This window comes from Petromyzon marinus, chromosome 33, assembly GCF_048934315.1.
Source record: "Petromyzon marinus isolate PM22_M1 ecotype Great Lakes invasive population chromosome 33, UKy_Petmar_22M1.pri1.0, whole genome shotgun sequence".
Lineage (NCBI taxonomy): Eukaryota > Metazoa > Chordata > Hyperoartia > Petromyzontiformes > Petromyzontidae > Petromyzon > Petromyzon marinus.
This window is the reverse complement of record NC_133699.1, coordinates 282,653-300,246: the sequence shown is the minus strand read 5'-3', so window position 1 is coordinate 300,246 and position 17,594 is coordinate 282,653. Positions and strand designations below refer to the sequence as shown.

Below are 17,594 nucleotides of genomic sequence, written 5' to 3'. Positions count from 1 at the left end.
CATTCCGTCGTCGCTTAATGAATTGATTATGCACAGGCTAACTCTATTTTTAAGCAGGATATAGATTTATTTATTTTTAACGTAAAGAGTGGCACTTTGTTGGAGAGAAATGAGAAGTGGATTCAAGGACAGCGGAGATTTTGTTCGTCCACGCAGTTGTATCAGTCCAGTCCCAAAAATGCTTTGTTTAATTGCGGTAACGTTTTGGGGCCTTTGACCACACGCCCAAAGGTGAAATATGCAACAATAACTCGTAGCAACCACTCGAAGTCGAGCAGTGCGAGGAGAGAAGCAGAAGGCAGTGGTTGTTGCAACATGCAGCGTTGGTGGTTGAACACAAAATGGATGGCACGACGAAAGAAATCGTCTGGCAGACCTCAACATCTTCATAAAAATCATTGAGTGAAGTTAATTGAAACAGTAACCCTGGTTGTAAAAACATAACTCAAAATAAACTGAAGCCTCATTTAGGGCAATATAAATAACAACATACATAAGCGAACAATGTGTCTCCTTCTGTCTCTCTCCATGAAAAGAAAAGTATTTATTACACAACCCATTGGCTCCACGGCCTTCTGAGCATACAAAATTTCAGCAGCATCTTGTACTGAACCAATAGATTAAAAAGCCAGTGATTTCTGCTCAAATGAGTACTGAGGCAGTACTCGTCTCTTTAAAGCCCCGAGCTCGTAGTGGAAATTCCTAATTTCTGTGGAAGGGGAAAGGCTATCCAGAGGACAACCACTGTTGACATCCTCACTAAGTGGTACTGATTTTATCGACCTCATAAGGATGATGTGCTGAGTCAATCTCCAACCAGGATTTGAACTCGCGACCTTCTGATTGCCGGCCGCTGCCTCTGCCGCCAGGCAATCAGAGGGGCTGAATAATTAATGTCATCCTGAGTAAAAGCACGATTGGCACGTGCGTAGAACTGAAGTGGGAGGAAGCGTGCTCACACGTCCATTTACTTGCATGCCTCCTTGCGCACGTTGCTCTGCACTGTCGAATTTCTCAACTAAGTGGAGACTCCATTAACAGCCTGGCTTGCCACCCTGTCATAAATCAACCCAACGGAAAGAAGACTTACCACTGGTCTATGAACGTCCCAAAACGCACGCTCTTGGCTGTCCAGAATCTTCCTCTCAATCTTGTCCCGTTTTTTGTCGACTCTAATCGGATGAAATGACACATGTTGTGAACGCCACGGCCTTGGGAAAATGTGACATGTTTGGGGTTTTTTTTGTCTGAGAAAGCACAGCAGGGCAGAGTTTATTAATTGTCTTATGCCAGTCAGATGTTCACACAAGTACAAGGTGAGGGGGGAGCAAGGTCCTTTACTGAGAGACACTGTGGGCAAAAAATGAGGCCATGTGAGCTGACATAAATTAATAAGAAGCTCCGCTCCTCACTGTATGTGTGTGACTTTGTAGCATCGCTTAGCAACCCACAAATAGTCAGATATTGAAGCCGTTACACCAGAGGAAAAGAATTCCGAAAGCAATTTGGAGACTGTTTTGTTTTTATTATTTGTCATTTAATATGGGCCAAAATTTAACAAATGGCTGTTCATCCGAAGGATATAAAACTGCATCACGTTTCATCGTTTTATGTTTATTTTTTTTATTTCATCATAAATCTTGCTGTGATCAAGGCATCTGAAAAAAAGATATCCTTCCAGGACTTCAGTCAGCAGAGCCTCAAATCAATTGAATGGGCCTGTAAGACGGCACCACAGAACCACTCTCGGATTTACTGCGATGCGTCTCCTTCATACGCTGTATTGCGTGGGTCACAATGTTTTAACAACCATCAATATACATGTGTTGGTACTCATAACTGGGTTAGGATAAAACTAAGTAAGTAGAAAATAAAACAAGTGAACTCATGTTTTCTTTGTTTGTGACTGTATTAAGACCAGTGCTTCCCAATGCTTGAAAAGCCAGCTTAAACATTGATGGCTGCCTGGATTCGAACTCAGGAACAGCGGTGTCAGCTGAAAGGTTTTTGGAGGCCTGGGGTAAAATGCCAGACGAGGCCCCCTTTTGAGGCCAACTGTGCAAGCCCTAATTCCGACTCAGTGCTCTAACGTGATCATTATGAGTCCCCATTCAACGGATACAGCGGCGACAGACATGCTGCAGAGAGGAAACATTGAAACGCTCCGGGGAATGGCCGAATGTAAAAGGCGAATGTTAAAAACCAACTGGAGGCTCACTTAGCCTGCGCTTCGGCCTGCATGAAGATGAATTCCCATTTTCTGGCAAACGCTCGCTGGAGTCTAGCCAGGCTCTCCTGTGAAAACACAAACGGCAGATGAGAGTGCCAATGTCATAAGCAGGACCTAAATGAACCCTTAAGAGGCTTTTATAAGAAAACGCCTTCAATATATGGGAATTACATTTATACCTATTTTGCAAGGGAGATCTGGATTAAGTACAAAAAGATTAGAAGCTTACACTTTGTATAGAGATTATACGTACACAAAGCTATACAAAAGCATGCACATCCTGTAAAAAAATAAACCTTGTTTGCGTTATAAAAATTACGACTGTGATTACAAAGTTCATAATAATGTAACATGATAACATATTGTAAAAGGTGGTGTGATATAACTATAAAAAAATGTAAAATGCCAATTTTATAAGAAATACTTTGACTACTCCATAGCGAGACGGTGTTTTCTGTTGAACCAATATATAGATGAACCTTTGCAGTATTTGGTATCTAATGACGCATTTAGGGAGCAATGCGGTATGCAAGTGAAATAAACAACAGTTCCAGATATCTTAAAACAGAGTGACGTGTTTCAATAATATTCTCTGTTTTCAATAACTATCAAATTTCAGATTTGCGGGTGACTTACCGCTTCGTAATCGGCGAGCTCGAGACGAGCTTTGTTTTGCATGGTTCGTTTGCACAAATACACGGCTGCACGCACACAGAGGGAGAGTGGCGACACACGAGTTTAAACGCACGCACATTTCATGCCGCTTTGTGCGCATTGACTTGTTTTTAACACTCAAGCAAATGGTGACGGTGGCGAAATACTTATTTTCAGATCGTGTAAAGTCATGGTTTATTATTAATTACCGGTTCCAACCATCAGGAACCGGCGACCGTTTCCTCTGGAAAGTTCACAATGATTGCACCGATTGGCACGCATGGACGTTCAAGCGGTGAGGCGGACTCCGACTGGCTAGCAGCAGGCGCCTTACAGCGCCTACGCCTACAGCTGCAGAGTCCCCACGTGGTGCCTTCGTTTCTCAATTACCGTACTTATGAAGGGAAAGGCGCAGCCCTGCAATTTCTTGCTCACAACAAAGCTGGCAGAAGGGCCTCCACTGTGTCATATTCACCCGGTGTTATAGTTGCAAAAAGCACTTGAGGCATGGTATGGATTTGAACTTTACTTTGCGCTTGTGGCTGACCCGTGCATTTGTTTGCATAATCCACTCATGTGCATGCATTTTCTCCAGAGCTGCTTTCCTCGTACACACAAACTACAATGTACTAATCACAGACTTGGCAAATATTTCAAGCAGAAATCTCATCGGTAAAGAGTTGACAGTTGCGAATAAAATTGTAATATATGAACCAGAAGAAGAAAGACAACGTACCATAGTCTGTGTTCTCTGGATCCCAGCAGTTTGAAGGCCAAAAGAAGGGTGTCTGTAACAATACAGATAAGGCTCAGCTCCCAAAGAGCTCAAAGGTCTTCTTGGTTCTTTCGGTAAAGTCACGTAGAATGGCAATAAAATAATAAAAATAAAACATAATAAAATAGAATTCTCACGACGTTTCGGCCACAACACAAGTAGCCTTCTTCAGGTGAATGAACAGGACTGTCCAGAAGACAGCGCTTGAGTGAGCATTATTTTATTTCCATTCTACGTGACTTTACCGAAAGAACCAAGAAGATGAATCCCTGCAGTCACGAAAGCTTTAAATCGAAAGCTCAAAGGTCGCCAACTAAAAATAGGACCCAACGGTATGAGAACTTTTAACAAGAAGATGAGACGCTGTATTTAATATCCAGTGTTCCCAGAAGGCTGTGCGGCTGATGGGTTGTGTAGGAAAAACTTTTATGTTTTTTTGTGGAGATACGGTTATGTGAAGGAAACATTGTCTGCTTATTTATTTGTGTTGTTTACATTCACCAAAACTACGCAAATTATTATTCTGAGTGATATAAGAAAGAGCCACATTGAAAAACCCATTGTGGTGCAGTAGCTCACTGCAGGCAACACCAAAGAAGGCAACTCCCTTGAGCAAATAGTTTTGCTTTGGTGCAATCGCCGATGAGAAGAGTCTCATATGAAGGCCAGCATGTCAGTGCTGACATATAATAAAAAATATATTACCAGAATTGTATGGCAATCGCCTGATGATGCTGGTTGTAATCACCAGAGAAACGTCATACTCAATTTTAAATGTGTTGTGGGTTTGCTCTCTAACACAACCGGTGTGCTGAACTAATAACTAATTGCACGTTTTCATCACGTGATAAACCTTGCTAGTTGGCTGTGTCGGGTGGAGGAGGGTGTACGACAGATTTACATTCATCCGATCTAACTCAATAAACTTTATCACGAACAATATCGGTCTTGAAAAGCCTGCGTGTTATACAGTAATTCCGTCCTCAATGTTGTCGAGATCCTCCAGACATTCGCTCGTGTCTACTCCTTCCCTCTCATCCTCCGGTCACACGGGGGAGTGTGTTCCAACTACCAGACTTTCCATCACAGCCTCCAGTCAACTTTCATTTCATGGGAGATTGCTCCTTCTCCTCTGTTGCCCCAATGTCTTAACCCCCCTCACTCCCGGCCATGAGAGCTGCTGACTCTTTATCCCTGGTTCAAGTCCAGCCTCAGGAATAACTTTTCGTTTGCTCTACCAACTATGAACCTCCGTGGCAAAAAATAACAAATTCTACACTGCCACCCTCCCGATTGTCGGGTGTCTGCCTGCCACAGCCAGCGCTGGCCACGGGGATAGCGCGCGGCAGAGGGGGGGTGGCAGGGGGACGTTGGGGGGGGTGCACCTGGAAGCGGTAGAACGTGCCGTCGTCCTTGAGCATGAGCACGTGGTCGGAGATGGGGAAGAAGTAGCCGTGGGCCGCCATCAGGGTGCCCACGTGCAGCGCCTCTGCATGGTAGCAGCAGCGCGCACGCGGCACGCGTCAGGCATGCGAGCAAGCGACCCGGCTCGACGTGGCGCAGGCAGTAGCGCAGCTGCCGAGGGTGTAGCCAGTGTAGGGGGGCCCGTGGTTCACGGGGGGGGGGCTCAGATCGCCGGTAGAAATGCAGTTTAACAAGTAAGATGCCGACCGATTTGTACAGGTTTGTGGGTGTTTTTAGCTTCGGTGGCCGAAGTGTTTCATCAGGCACCATAGTTGTTTGACACATGCAAAACACAACAGTGTAAGAAAGTGAACACGTATTCCAAGCAGGACCCTCAGTCCAAGGAGTCTTTAGATTCGGCGAGGATTCCTCTGACGAGTGAAGGACTGTTCTCAAACTGCTGCGTAGCGCAGGAATAACATTGCACACATTTCACGATTATCCACATCTCATTCTGCAAGGGTTAACCCTGACACCAAACAGTTTGTAGACTTTGGAGCACAAAAGTTTGCTCGGTGAGATGAGGTTTCAAGTACACGGTGAAACCCGAGCCAGCTCTGGGATATTGTTGTAGGCTATCGGAGTGGATTGTGCAGCATGAAGCGGACACCAAATCCAGAGGGAGCGGCGTCACACAGAGCCTGCTTACAACGATTGCCGCCTCCCTGCTGCCACCTGTGACGTCGACGCAAGGGGCTTTCGACACGGAACTAGGGCTAACCTTGTGTAGTGGTGATTGTAGCATCAACAACAACCGCCATTCGCCACTAAGTGGCGGTGACGTCACCACGACGCTTGTGCCAGGCCATGTGCACCTTGAGGCCACGTGAAGTGTCGAACGCCCGCTGGCAGGAGGTCACGGGGCAGACCCAGGTGCCATGGGTCGACTGACTGAGATGACTGGCTGATGCACCACCTGTGCCCCCTACTGTGCCAACCTGCTGTGCTTTAGCCACCCGGCGCTCCGCTCGTTGTTGTGAGCGTCGCTCCTCCGCCCTCCGTTGTTGGAGGGCGACTGCCTCCAACTGCCCAGTAGCGTTCTTCACGAGCCTCCTCCCACAGAGGCCAACCTTGACACCGCTGGTACCAGTCATCGGCAAGTCCACTCAGCTCCACGTCCTCCTGTACCACATCACTCCATCTCTTCTCTAGCCCGTGCCGCGCCCGTTTAGCCCCCTCGATCCGGCCGAACAAAAGCTGTTTCGGCATGCGGTGGCTGGGCATGCAAGCTACATGACCCAGCCAACGCAGCCTTGCCTGCCGGAGGAGCTCACCGATGGGACCTTGCCCAGATCTTTCAAGGATTTGTGCACTCCTCACACAATACAGCCTGGTTAAACCCAGGATGGATCGTAGGCAGGCCAGCCTAAATGTTTCTAACCGGCGAAGATGTTCCATTAAGGGGGTCCACGTTTCGCAGGCGTAGAGAAGGGAGGGAATGACCGTGGCCGAGAAGACCTGAAACTTAGTGCCGAGCGACAGACCAGGTAGCTTCCATACAGCGTTATGCAACCGATGAAAAGATATTGCCGCTCGACTGATTCGGAGTGACACCTCTGCTGTTAAACTGGAGCCAGTCATAAGCACACTGCCCAGGTATGGGCTTCACGAACTACGTGGTCAAAATAGTTAAATAATGTGGGAGCCAGAGGACATCCCTGTCGCACCCCAAGGTGTACAGGGAATGGCTCGGACTCCCGGCCACGTAGTTTTACCCGGGCCCGCTCACCATCATGAAGGTCCTTAATGATCGTGAGCAGAGGGTCAGGTACTCCAAAAGCACGAAGAACAACCCAGAGCCCAGGCCTGCTGATGGTATCATAGGCCTTGACCAGGTCAATAAAGCAGAGATGTAGGTCTTGCTGGAATTCCCTACACCTCTGCTGTAGCAGACGGACAGAAAATATGGCATCTGTGCATGACCACCCTTTCCTGAAACCGCATTGGGGCTCCGCAAGCCTCTCCTCAGCGTGCCTGGCAAGGCGATGTTGAATAATCCTTGCCAGGACCTTTCCCGGCACACTGAGGAGTGAGATGCCCCTGTAGTTGTTACAGTCTGTGCGGTCCCCTTCTTAAAGAGGGGGACCACCAGGGCATCCTTCAATCCTGCGGAACCCATCCAGTGGTCCAGACTGTTGTTATGATGTCATATTGGGCAGTCTGTGCACAAACGCCACCCTCCCTCAGCATTTCGCTTGGGAGATCATCTCTGCCCGCTGCCTTTCCTGGTCTCAGACTCCGGATCGCCTTCAGTACTTCCTCAACAGATGGCACCTCAGCCAGCCACTCACAGGGGGTGACTTTTTCCAATATTTGAGGCACCGCAGCCTCAGCAGGGTCATCCTTACTTTGTGCCACCATGTTTTCCTGGCTGAGGGGTTTTCCCTCCCCCAGGACCTCACAGAAATGCTCAGCAAATCTGCAAACCTGTTCCTGGGGGTCGGAGATTGGATCACCGTTTTTTCCCCTAATGATGGTAATAGGTGTGGCGCTGCAGGTTACTTTTTTGATGGAGTTAAATAGAGATTTGTGATCGCGGGCCGCTGAGGCAGACTCCATCTCCTCAGCAACCTGCAACCACCACCCATCCTTGCAGCGCCTCACGGCTCTCCGAACCTCCGAGCGAAGGCTGTGGTAAGCCTCCTCATTCTCTGACGTGGGATTCTGTAGCCGATGACAGTGGGCCTGTCGCTTTTTCTCAACCATCCTGAACACCTCCTCTGTCAGCCAGGGTCTCTGGGGAGGTCTGGACCGCGTACCCAAAGCAGCCATTGCAGCTGCATGAGTCACAGTCCTATACCTCGCCCATTTACCCTCGACATCAGGAGGAGTTGGGGATGATGCCAATCCCAGCCGCAAGCGATGATGAAATTCTCGCTTGCAACTTTCAACAGATAACTGAGACCAGGCCACTTTAGGTTGGAATGGGGTCCTGGGTGTGCACCCACCACCGCAGTGGAAGAATGGCAGGCGCATCTTACAGATGACTAGTCGATGGTCAGAGGGCAGATCAGCTCCACGGTAGGTCCTGGTGTCAAGGACATGGGCTCGCATCCGCTGGTGCTTGGACCCAGCATGCATCCATGATGTTGTGTGGATGCGCCGATGCCAGAACAGCGTGTTGGTAATTACAAGCCCATGGGCTGCACAAAAATCTAGCAGCCTCCTACCGTTGTTATTGAGCTGATCTGGCCCATGCCCTCCAATTACTCCAGACCAGGTGCCAGCATCATGACCAACTCGGGCATTGAAGTCACCCAACATGATGACTCTATCCCGAGGTGCCACTTTAGCCAGCACCTGTGACAGGAGGTCATAGAAGGCATCTGACTCATCGGCTTTGCCTGCATCCCTCCACGGATGTTCGTCTTCGGTGGGGGCATAAGTAACCACGACCACCACTCCTCGCCTCCGGTTGATGGGAAGGCGAGCCCAAAGTAGCCTGGGGCTTACAGCTTCCCACACCTCACCGCCACGCTCCCACGCCCCATTCATTCTTTTGTTCAAAAGAAGAGCCACACCCTGTTGTTTGGCAGTCTGCTGCCCCGAGTAGAGGACTGTCCACCCCTCATGGTGGCAGGAGCCATAACCGGTCCACCGGACCTCCTGAATACCACAGAGATCCAGGCGGTACCGGTCCAGCTCCCGACAGAGGAGTGGCAGCCTCTCCTCCGCAGTGAGTGTTCGAACATTCCACGTGGCCATCCGTAGTGGCTTTTCGTTGTTTCTGGAGGAGCCCCGAGGGTAGAGATTCAATCTCCTGGCTCCGCCAATTGGGGTTTGGCCAGAAGACGTCATAGACGCCTGTCCCCCCGGGGCCTCCGGCACAAGCTTATTAGTTACATATTTCAGTTTAACTCGTGGTTTAGTGGTAATTAATTGAAGGCGGAGGGGTTACCAGCCCCTCGCACCCGTCCAGAGCCCCCGTTTAGCCACTGTGGTGGACACAGATGCCATGAGGGGAGGAGCCAATTGGAATTGGACCTCCCCCCACAACACTGTCCACGACAGAGTTGCCCATCCGGCACTGCGAGGAGGTAGGGGGTTGTTTTGATTGTAGCATCACCACTGTGTACACACGCACACGTGTGACGTCACTATGCGGGGGAGCGTCACTACCACGCGGGCCTACACACACACATGACGTCATCCCGGCTAGGGGGCGGGAATGACGTCAGAGCCAGTTCTGGACTCAGGAGGCCACGAGGGTGGTGTGAGGTCGTGGCACTCTCTGTGACCTCGGCTGGACACGGGACTGGACCCCAGTGGGGGGCTGTGCCTAGGGGGCACCTCGGGAGGCACGTGGACAGCAGGGGGAGGGGCTTCGAGAGGGTTCTCGAAGGGAGGCGTGGCCGGGGCGGGGCCCGGGCACGCCGAGGCCCATATAAGCAGCCTCCTCACGAGGTTCGAGGCTGCCCGTATCAAGAATGAAGATGCATCGTGAAGACGCCAAGAAGAGATCCGTGTGTAGGTCCCAGCCGGAGGATCTAGGATAGCGGTAGACGTGTACAGTGAGGGAAAAAAGTATTTGATCCCCTGCTGATTTTGTACGTTTGCCCACTGACAAAGAAATGATCAGTCTATAATTTTAATGGTAGGTTTATTTGAACAGTGAGAGACGGAATAACAAAAAAAATCCAGAAAAAACGCATGTCAAAATTGCTATAAATTGATTTGCATTTCAATGAGGGAAATAAGTATTTGACCCCCTCTCAAACAGAAAGATTTCTGGCTCTCAGGTGTCTTTTATACAGGTGTAGTGGAGTAGGAAGGTGTGCTGGGGAAACTGCGCGAGTGTATTGATCACACGGGCAGTGTGGGGTTTATCTGGGGTCAGCCTGAGGAGACGGCGGACACAGTGGGGTCGTGTTAGGACAGCCAGGTGAAGAGGCTGGGGTGATGAGGTAACGGTCGGGCCAATTAAGACAGAAGGGCTGTGATTGGTTGGAGCTGTTGCTGGGGCCGAGGAGGCGTCGAGGTGTCTGGAAAAAGGGAGGTGGTTGAAGACGCGAGGCGTGCGGAGGCACGCGGACCAATTAATTAGCGATAATGAGAATGGGGATAAATTGGGGGGAGACAGAGAGAGAGGGGGAGATTGGAGTTGGGAGCTGTGCGGTGAAGACGTGGAGTTCAGAAACAGAGTTTAGAAGAGAATTGGAGCATAGTGATAGCGAAGCCGAAGCAAGACGAAGCAGTTAGCAGTGGAGTGAGCATAGTGATAGCGAAGCTGAAGCAAGATGAAGCAGTTAGCAGTGGAGTGAGCATAGTGATAGCGAAGCTGAAGCAAGACGAAGCAGTTAGCAGTGGAGTGAGCATAGTGATAGCGAAGCTGAAGAAGACGGAGCAGTTAGCAGTGGAGAGAGCGTAGTAATAGAGGAGCTGGAGACGAGGTGTGCGGAGACAGAGAAGTGAGATTGGGTTTCGTTGTGTGCGACGACGCTGTATGGCGGAGGAGCTGAGGAGGATAGCCAGCAGTGGAGAGAGCGTAGGAATAGAGTTGAAGACGTGTGTGCGGAGCAAAGCGACGTGATACTGGGAACCAAGGTGGTGAGCGAGACGGGCGAAGCACGGCGAGCGAGCCGCGGTGTCCAGAATACGATGGAGTGTGGAGAACGTGTTAGACGATGAAAATAAAGAAGTGGTTGAAGAAAGACAAAAGTTGTTCGTGTAAAGTTCAACCACTACACAGGTAACGAGCTGAGATTAGGAGTACACTCTTAAAGGGAGTGCTCCTAATCTCAGCTTGTTACCTGTATAAAAGACACCTGTCCACAGAAGCAATCAATCAATCAGATTCCAAACTCTCCACCATGGCCAAGACCAAAGAGCTCTCCAAGGATGTCAGGAACAAAAATTGTAGACCTACACAAGGCTGGAATGGGCTACAAGACCATTGCCAAGCAGCTTGGTGAGAAGGTGACAACAGTTCGTGCGATTATTCGCAAATGGAAGAAACACAAACGAACTGTCAATCTCCCTCGGCCTGGGGCTCCATGCAAGATCTCACCTCGTGGAGTTGCAATGATCATGAGAACGGTGAGGAATCAGCCCAGAACTACACGGGAGGATCTTGTCAATGATCTCAAGGCAGCTGGGACCATAGTCACCAAGAAAACAATTGGTAACACACTACGCCATGAAGGACTGAAATCCTGCAGCACCCGCAAGGTCCCACTGATCAAGAAAGCACATATACATGCCCGTCTGAAGTTTGCCAATGAACATCTGAATGATTTAGAGGACAACTGGGTGAAAGTGTTGTGGTCAGATGAGACCAAAATGGAGCTCTTTGGCATCAACTCAACTCGCCGTGTTTGGAGGAGGAGGAATGCTGCCTATGACCCCAAGAACACCATCCCCACCGTCAAACATGGAGGTGGAAACATTATGCTTTGGGGGTGTTTTTCTGATAAGGGGACAGGACAACTTCACCGCATCAAAGGGACGATTGGACGGAGCCATGTACCGTCAAATCTTGGGTGAGAACCTCCTTCCCTAAGCCAGGGCATTGAAAATGGGTCATGGATGGGTATTCCAGCATGACAATGACCCAAAACACACGGCCAAGGCAACAAAGGAGTGGCTCAGGAAGAAGCACATTATGGTCCTGGAGTGGCCTAGCCAGTCTCCAGACCTTAATCCCATAGAAAATCTGTGGAGGTAGCTGAAGGTTCGAGTTGCCAAACGTCAGCCTCGAAACCTTAATGACTTGGAGAAGATCTGCAAAGAGGAGTGGGACAAAATCCCTCCTGAGATGTGTGCAAACCTGGTGGCCAACTACAAGAAACGTCTGACCTCTGTGATTGCCAACAAGGGTTTTGCCACCATGTACTAAGTCATGTTTTGCAGAGGGGTCACATACTTATTTCCCTCATTAAAATGCAAATCAATTTATAACATTTTTGACATGCGTTTTTCTGGATTTTTCTTGTTGTTATTCTGTCTCTCACTGTTCAAATAAACCTACCATTAAAATTATAGACTGATCATTTCTTTGTCAGTGGGCAAACGTACAAAATAAGCAGGGGATCAAATACTTTTTTTCCTCACTGTTAAGTCCCGCCAAGACAGGAGGCTGTACCTCCCTAGAGTATCTGAGAAGTGTGTGTTAGCTAGAGTAAGTCAGTGGTCACCACCCTAAGCGCAATGTAAGAGTTAACTGTTGTGTTAATTAATAAATAAGTGTTGCCTCCCAAGAAGTTGTGTGTTCACCTATTTCGAATCCACTACACTTGCAGCGTGGATCTCTATGTAAATCTATTGTTCTCTATATGCGTCTATGGATCTCTTTGTGAGTCTATGGATTCTGTATGCTAGTCTTCACTGAATCATAGTATGTATCTTTGTGCAAGTCTATGGGTCTCCATGTGAGTCTGCGGGTCTCTCTGTGAGTCTATGGGTCTCTATGTGAGTCTATGGGTCTCTCTTTGAGTCTGGGGGTCTCTTACACGAGTCTTTGCTGAGTCTGCTTAGCCTCGGACTGGCGCACGAAGCAGGGGACAAATCCTCCTCACTGAGGTCATCATCAATGCAACGGACGCCCAAGCATACAGCTGAGTGCAGGATCGCAGGATGTTAGTTCATGACACAATCGTGCTGCGGTGCATAATTTTTCATTTAAATGCAAAATGTATTCCCACCTTGATCATCAATAATCAGGTTCTTTGTGAGCCACTGCACAATGTCTGCACCTGTTGGCAGCAAAGGACAGCATTAAGAGTGCAATTAAACACAAACACACTCATCGCCGCACTCTTTTACTCCCTAGATGCGTCAAGTGCTTCGCGGTTGTGCGGTATAGTACAGCTCGCTGATACATTTTTCTGGTTGTACCGCACATTGTGCGACACTCAAAAAGCCTCCGAGCACGTGCAGTAAAACGTCAGACATACCGAACAACACTTTGCATGAAGGCCAGTTTTAACAAGCAAGGCTCCGTTCAAGCGAGCGAGAGGGGGGACAGAGGAGGAGCAACACGGACAGAGATGAGTGACAGTGGCAAAGGCAGCAAGGCTGGTGGCAGGAGCTTGGAGATAACGGCTTCGTAAAATGTCGTCGCATCGCTGTGCTATGCCCCTTGCACTGATCCAACACGCTGCCTCCTGCAGGACAGACCACCCGCAGATGTCATCTGTGAAAGAAAAGCCCCGGAAATAAACTGAGTAGCAAAACAAACAAATCATGAAGAGAAGAAACGGCGGAGCCCACAGATGGATGGCACCGAACAAGGTTGGGACGTTATCCGCGTGAGCAGATGACTGTGATGCTGAAATTACATCAGCCACTTTCTTGATCAGCTCATTCTGAGCCAAGGCAAGTCACGCAATTCATTGTAATTGACCCCTTCGATATAAATCCACAGAATGCCTTGTAAAATGTGCTGCGCTTGGCTTGTATTCGCGTCGACAGCTGCAGCACTCTCTGCGTGGGGCGGCAGCTCCACGCGACAAGCAAACGCGACATTCTTTGGAGCGCGGCCGCGCTTTGTGTGGAGGCGCCGTCGTTGCGTTTTGATCGCCGCATGCCGCCGTGCACAATTAATGACGGCAGCAGAGGCGCAGCGGAGACGCGGAGCCACACGCGGCCTCACAGCCGCATCGATGATGGCGCCGGAGGAAAAAAATCCCTTAATTTTTCTTTTCTTGGCTTCTCTGAAAGTCTGAGAGGTGAAGATTTAAAAGAGCTGCCAAATCGGATCCATACAAGTGAATGCCATGCTGACATCATATATAATTACATCCCAGTGCTCTCGTATTTACACGTTGGTTATGTTCATTTGGGGACATGCAGACCAGCCCCACATATTTAAGACTGACAATTGGTACTTCCTGTAACCAAGGATTAACAACTTTCCTGCCATGGAAATGTGGAATTTCCAGCAGTGGCCGCCAGGAATTTTAAACGCATTGTCCAGCACCAACCACCAGCAGAGGCGAGCATGGCCCAGTGTCTCGGTGCAGCAGAGACACTAACTGTATTGTCATGGTACAGTATTTTTAACAGCGTTTGGCAAGTCATGCCAAAGTTTCCATTTTCACAAAGCAACACGAGAGAACACATTTCTGGTGGCAGGCAGTCCCTGACACATAGCATAAAAAGCCACTGCTGACTTCTCACCGAATGATGCAGTCTTACCATTCAGGGCTTATACTATACCAGGAGGAATGATAACGCACTTCCTAAGCTCTGACGTACGTATATTGAATTCCTCTCGCACCGTACATAGCCAACCATGGTAATCGAAGGTGCGGGGGAACGACAACAAACTAAACACAAAATCAGTTTTAAATCAATGCGTTTTCAATCTGGGTTATTTAAAAGTGCATAGCCTCCAGTGGCTTCCTAATATCGGAAGGAAGAGCGTTCCAGACGACTGCAGAAGCGCATCCGAAAGCGCGTGAAGCTAGTTGTCATTGACCCCAATCTCTCGTTCTCTTCTCACGTAGCTCAAGTCTGCAGCACCCTATCCCTCAGTCTGCACCAACATCTCCCAAATATGCCAACTCCTTACACCAGCTGTCGCGGGCAGCCTCGTCGTCCATGTCTCCATTGCATCCCCACTCAACCACTGCCACTCTTCAACGGCTACCAGTAACCACATTGTAATAACCCATAAATAGGCTTGCTGCTTTGCTGCACGTGCAATTAAGTCTGTCGTGGGTATAGGCATGGTGGAAAGATGTTAACTATATCGTGTGGTGTACAGGAATTTGCTTGCTCTCGCCGTGGTCACGTGGATTTTTTTCTCCGAGTCCTCCAGTTTTTCCCTCCACATTTAAAATCATGCGTTGAGAGGATTTGGCTGCTAGAAATGTCCACGTGATAAGCCACTACGTTGAGCTTCATTTGTGGCCAGGTCGCTTCTGAAAAAGAGCTTATAGCTCAGTGAGCCTTACCAGGTTCAAATAAAAAAATGTATAGTTTAGTTTAGGTGCTGTAAGATGGCCACGCGTGCCAACCAGTGCTTTAATTACTAATTGCACAGGAAATGGTTCCTAGTATCTGACTATTGGAACCGGTAATCGATTATGAGAATGTCTACCAGTAGTCTCTTAACATGCCTACTCCAGATGATCTTGCTGCTGGGAGAATCCTCGCCAGCATCTACAAACAAGACTACATCACCCCAACACCGCAATCCCTCCACTGGCTCTCAAGCAAATCCAGCATCAATTTTAAGATTGCATTTACTATCTTTCAAGATCTTTCGTGAACTCGCTCCTGCCGACCCCTCCCCCCTCATCCCAATTCAACTCCTTTCGATGCACTCTCCATTCCAGAGACAGAGGTAGTCTGTCAATGTTTCAAGACTACCTTTACTCAGTGGGAGGTCGCTCATTTTCTTATGCTGCTCCCGAGTCTGGATCTCCCTTCCCCAGCCATCCTTGCTCCATGCCTAGGTTCACATCCAGGCTCAAGATGTTGCTTTTTTAATACTTTATCTCTTTCTCTGACGCTTTCTCTCCATAAAATAAATATTTCCACTGTTTTTCTACATAGTGCCTTCAAATACAGTTGCATTTACAGTAGATGCTGCATGAATCCAAGTTGGACTATTATTGAAGATGATTGGAACTTGATGATGACGATGATGATGCAGAGGATCATGAAGGTGGTAATAAAGTTGTAATGAATATATAATGAATGTATAATTTCGCACCGTACGTAGCCAACTGTGGTTATGATGGATGAAGGTTGACAATTGATGACGATAGTGGAACAGGTCCAGTGGGAAGTGACAGAACAGGAAGAGGGTGCGGAGAGGTAAAGAACCCCGATGACATCTCTCCCTGTGAACCTCCTACAGTTTCCTATTCGGAAGCCACTGGAGCTTAGCACTTTTAAATCTAGACTGAAAACTCATTTCTTGTGTTACATTTGCTGTCCTTCCCCCACACCTCCGGTTAGCACGGTTGGCTACGTGGTGTCAAAGATGTTCAACATACATACGTACAACGTACGAACCAGTCTCAATCAGTGCTGCGCGCAGCTTTATCGCCTGCGGTCATTTCACGGTGACTCACACTCGTGTCATTTTGTCCGCTGGATAGCCGGATAGCTACTCTTCCTGCACAGGTTACTGAAACTGTCGTAAATCACTGCATTAAAATGAACTGTACTGATTGGTCCCCGAAGCAAGCGTTCGGGAACGCACGACCGGCGGAGCGGGGAGCTCACACCGGAATTCTCTCTTCGTGGAACCAGGTCACAAGGCCAGTGGTCAAACAAAAGTCTGAATCATCGCACTTGCTCTTGTTCATGCCGCAAAGGCATTCAGCCGATTGGCACTGCGATGCTTTGCTCGTTTATTTATATATATGAAATGGATAATTTAAATGTGCCTCTTGTGCAAGGCCAAGGGGCCTTGATGTGTTAATTTAATTGAATAAATAAATAACAAACCCATTTCAAACAACTAATACATTGGTTTGCTCCACCACATGCGGTTATTTTGTTAATTAAAAATAGTTTTCCGTGAGCAGGCTGAACATCACACGATGAAAACTGTGATAAAAACAAATCATGTAAAATACGACTATTACAAAAATAAGTTCGCACCGAAAATAAATACTGAATTTGCGTCACAGTTATTGCGAAACCTTTCCATCAAAATGTACCTGTCAAACAGGATTATGTGATGACGCGTGGAAATTAAACTGTAAAAGCGTATTTCCCCTCGTGTTGTATGTAATTTAATATCTCTTTCTCAGAGCCTTGTGACCATGAGGTCAGTGCGCGTTTCAGACCGACGCGCAATAAAGAAGGCGTCCGTCAGGCTGCCATCGATGGCTTCGCCCATGAGGTCCACACCGGTGGCGGATCCAGGGGAGGTGCGATGGGGGCAATTGCGCTTCCCCCCTGCCCCCCACCCCCCGCCTCTCGCCCACCCCCTGGAAATCTCCGAAAATTCGTATTTCATTGACATTTACCAGAAAACGTACGTTGAATGTTTTTTTTAATTCCTAATGAAGGGTTCTGTTTAAAAATCTTGACATTTGAGGGCCGTTCCACCCCCCCTTCCTCCTCCCCCCTCCAAACTCAGGTCCACGCACCGGTGAAGACGCTGGGGATTTTGGAGAGGAAGCTTTTGACCGTTCGGATGGGGACACCGGACTTATCGTCCTGCATCCGCGTCACGATCTCTTCCATCTGCGGCACAAAATTGGCGGACGCACGGATGCACACAGACACACGGGCGGACGGACAATGCGGGAGGGGGAGGGCGGGGAGCGAGCGATTAGAGACTGCCGGCGCATTTCATGGCAGCATAGACAAACGAGGAAGTTCTCGCCAACCCGATGGGGATGGCAGCTGTCAGCCATCTACGCAGAAGCGATCGCGAAAACGAGTGACGGCACCTGACAAACAGCACGAGGAGACAAATGATCGGACATCCTACAAATCGTAAGCGTCTCTAAATGGACGGATATTTTACATGAACGAGGCCTTGGCCAATTTTTTTTATTGCGT

The 17,594-nt window shown here is 48.6% G+C and overlaps 1 protein-coding gene across 4 annotated transcripts in view; it reads right to left on the bottom strand.

Moving 5' to 3' along the window:
• Nucleotides 1–17,594, bottom strand: part of LOC116948262 (regulator of G-protein signaling 7) — a 130,677-nt gene that overhangs the window by 42,150 nt on the left and 70,933 nt on the right. For all 4 annotated transcript variants that reach the window (XM_032964755.2, XM_076071407.1, XM_032964754.2 and 1 more), the window contains 7 exons: nucleotides 17,177–17,273; nucleotides 12,764–12,814; nucleotides 5,045–5,148; nucleotides 3,621–3,672; nucleotides 2,867–2,931; nucleotides 2,219–2,295; nucleotides 1,091–1,172 (listed from right to left, as the gene is read on the bottom strand). In XM_032964755.2, the coding sequence (XP_032820646.2) occupies nucleotides 1,091–1,172; nucleotides 2,219–2,295; nucleotides 2,867–2,931; nucleotides 3,621–3,672; nucleotides 5,045–5,148; nucleotides 12,764–12,814; nucleotides 17,177–17,273 (528 nt within the window). The remainder of the gene's footprint in view (nucleotides 1–1,090; nucleotides 1,173–2,218; nucleotides 2,296–2,866; nucleotides 2,932–3,620; nucleotides 3,673–5,044; nucleotides 5,149–12,763; nucleotides 12,815–17,176; nucleotides 17,274–17,594) is intronic.